The 3,391-nt window shown below is 37.9% G+C and overlaps 1 protein-coding gene across 1 annotated transcript; it reads right to left on the bottom strand.

Moving 5' to 3' along the window:
* Positions 1 to 262: 262 nt before the first annotated feature.
* Positions 263 to 3,016, bottom strand: LOC114470710 (elongation factor 1-gamma-like). Its single transcript, XM_028459053.1, has 4 exons — positions 2,946 to 3,016; positions 2,458 to 2,616; positions 941 to 1,049; positions 263 to 390 (listed from the first exon to the last, which is right to left on the bottom strand). Exons 1-4 carry the CDS (start codon positions 2,952 to 2,954, stop codon positions 263 to 265), a joined length of 405 nt encoding a protein of 134 aa, XP_028314854.1. The 5' UTR covers positions 2,955 to 3,016.
* Between the last annotated feature and the right edge of the window lie 375 nt (positions 3,017 to 3,391).

The following is a 3,391-nucleotide window of genomic DNA, read 5'->3' as shown; positions in this document are numbered from 1 at the left end:
TGCCTTTTTTCAAATAATGCAAAATATATAAAATATACAAATGTACCTTATTTTATACATACAATTTAAATGTCAAAAAACACAAACATAAATCTAAAGAATATCGCTTGCAAACAAAGATAATCCAACATTACACAAAAACAGGATTCATACTACACGTATTAAATCTTAGTTTGTCCACAGGGTAAGGAACTTTATTTTACAAGTTCAACAGTGTTGTGTAGCAGAAACGCTGAGTGCTGTTGTTGACGTTCCCAGTGTCTCACGTGAAGATGAAGGCCTGACCGAAAGCTTTGCTCATATGCTTGAAGTCTCCCTCCATGGTAAAGTATTCCTTCACCTTGGTCTGACACTCCTCAGAGTCTGGGTCGAGCTTTCTCTCTCGATCTACTGCTTGTATTTTTAAGCGTTAGTGGCTGCATTAAATTGACCAATTGGATCAAAGAATGATGCAGGCACATTAACTAAGGCTCTACCAGGAAGTGTTGTTTTCAGGAGCCACCTTAGCTTTAGTCTCATGGACAAAAACGTGTATTAGTTTTAGTCTCATGGACAAAATCGTGTATTAGTTTTAGTCTTATTGGCTGAGAATGTTCTTAGCGTTAGTTCTATCTTTTTATATATTAATGCAACTTGAATGAAGCGTGAGTGGATAAGCATAATAACTGAAATGATCAATTTGTCTACCATTAACAAAACACTGTCCTCATATTAGTAAACATAAAATAGGTCACATGCCTTTACTTTTGGTGTTGACATTAAATAAATAATGAAAGTAGAATTGAAGTTGATGTGTTGTATAACTTTCAAAGTGAGAGAGCTACGGCTGTTGATAATATGGTAGTTACAGTGTTTACTTGGTTAAAAAATGTTGGACTAAAACATTTCATGCAATTCAAATATAAAAACCCCGAATAAAAGGCTGCATCTTGCACGTCACCAAAGTGGTGGTCAATGATCTTGGGCTTAAGAGTGAGATACTTACAATAGTGAGCAATGGCATTACTCTCGGACAGGCAGATGCCGTCATCTCCCTGGTAGGCAGGTACCTGAAATCCAACACACCCATGTAAGGTTTATGAAAACAGTGTCTAAAATGAACGTGTCAATATAGAGGAATTTAAACTGGTTTCACACTTGTTTGGATTACCTAGACTGGGGATATTAAAAGTTATTGAGGACTTCATTATGACGATAAGAATAAAATAGCCTACAAATAGCAATTAATTATGTATCATGATCTTTTATTTGTGATATTTCTAATAAATCATGTCTCCATATGCATCCATTTAGTGTAGAGCGGTGGTTCCCAAATAAAGAGATTCCAGGCGACGCTAGGGTTGAATAACACTGGTGTAGAGCCATTTCATGTGCAGTTGAAATACATTTCTGACAGTGATGTGTATTGTTTTTTGGAATCATGACTCATATTGTTTCCCAAAATTTCATTTAACTTTGGTTTTGGGATAAAGAAAATAAGGAATCTAAGATCGCTAAACAATTACCATCTAATTGCATTAGGGATCAAATCGGCCCCCAAGTGTCGTGACAATATTGAATCAGGACAAAATTATACCATTCTAGCCCCATCTACTTAAACTTATGGGTGAGGGTACTTTTTTCCAGTGACTAGTGCAGATAAGCAACGGACTGAAGAAAATACACAGAAAATACACAAAATGACAGTAAAATACACAAACAGCTAAAAATGTATCAATATCACCCCAAAAACACACAAGATTACAAAAGGAGCCAGAAATCTTTAAAACAACAAAAATATAAAAAATAAAAAGCATTAAAAACAGTTGATGCGCTCCCACTGATGGCTGGGCTGATGGCTGCAGTTACACTAACCACCGTGGTGTCACTATGGAGTCTGATTTATAAATCCTGCCCTATGCTCCTTTAAGGATCTGTGGGAACCCTGTGAACATTATCTGTTTTTATTGGTACCCTTTGTTACAAAAAGTATTGATTGTGAATCAAGAATCGGTTTGAATCAAATCATCACCCCAAGAGTCGGAATTTAATCTTGAGTTGTTGGAATGGTAAATGGACTTGATTTTATATAGCGCTTTATCACCACACTGAAGCAGTCTCAAAGCGCTTTACATATCAGCTCATTCACCCAATCACTCTCACATTCATACACCAGTGGGACAGGACTGCCATGCAAGGCGCTAGTCGACCACTGGGAGCAACTTAGGGTTCAGTGTCTTGCCCAAGGACACTTCGACACAGTCAGGTACTGGGATCGAACCCCCAACCTCTCGATCAGAAGATGACCCTCTACCACCTGAGCCACGGTCGCCCGAAGATTAATTTCACATCCCTAATAATTACCATCTAATCACAATATGGATCAATACAACATCCATGTGTAATGAAAATATTGAATCAGACCAAATCTATACCGTACCAGCCCTATGTACTTAAAAATGAATAGTACGGACTCACCTTTCCCAGAGGGAAGTTGTTAAGGAAGGCTGGAGTGCGGTTTGTCAGCCCAAAGGTGAAGGCAGGGTAGCTGCTGGCAACTTTGAGCTGATCCCCGCTGTACTGGGCTGCGATCTGGGCCTTGAAGGCTCGCCAGTTCTCTGGGTAGGTGAAAAGAGTCTAAGAGGAGCAGGAAGACAGGGTTCAATATTTAAAACAACCAGAGGTCAGAATTAAATCCAATGCATTAAAAATTAATAAAATAAAAATCTAGGCAGATGTATATTAAATCATCTTGTATTTTTTTAAAATAACAGTCATTAAGGTTATTTAGCATCCAATAGCACCATGACTGAATGAATAAATGAAATGCTTGGTCATTCAATTCTAAAATGACTAAAAAGTGCAGAATCCATTGAATAAAAAACTACTTATCCATAATCCATACTGTTTATTATGGGATAGTTATATTAGCTGGAAACTCTTGTAAAGGGAAATACTTAGAAAACCTTCAGCATAGCTTTAAAAATGGCTAATCATTGGCTGCATTTCTTAGACCGTGGCTATTGATACGTTAAATGTATGAATAGACTAAACACTATGCATACGCAGCCCCTCATTGGCCAGTTCAGGTCACGTGATAAGTGCACTCTATATGACTTCAAGGCTGCGTCCGAATAGTCCCTCCTATCTCCTTTCCTATCCACTTTTACACAACCCCGTGGATGACGTCACGGGGTTATGGAATAAAGGAGTTAGGAAAAGGTGATCACGTTTGTTTTGACGAGCAGACGCACTTCCACTAGGTGAAGTAATAATCCTACGGCCACGCCTCCTTTCCTCATGAAATTCCAACACTTTTTCATCATGGCCACCACTTTAAAAGTTTCAGGGGTTAAAGAAAAGACACTATATCTTGACACTTTCTTTCTTATAATACTCACAGAAAAAAAAA

Source organism: Gouania willdenowi, chromosome 10, assembly GCF_900634775.1.
Source record: "Gouania willdenowi chromosome 10, fGouWil2.1, whole genome shotgun sequence".
Taxonomy (NCBI): domain Eukaryota; kingdom Metazoa; phylum Chordata; class Actinopteri; order Blenniiformes; family Gobiesocidae; genus Gouania; species Gouania willdenowi.
The sequence above is the reverse complement of the archived record's forward strand: the minus strand, read 5'-3'. Positions and strand labels throughout refer to the sequence as shown.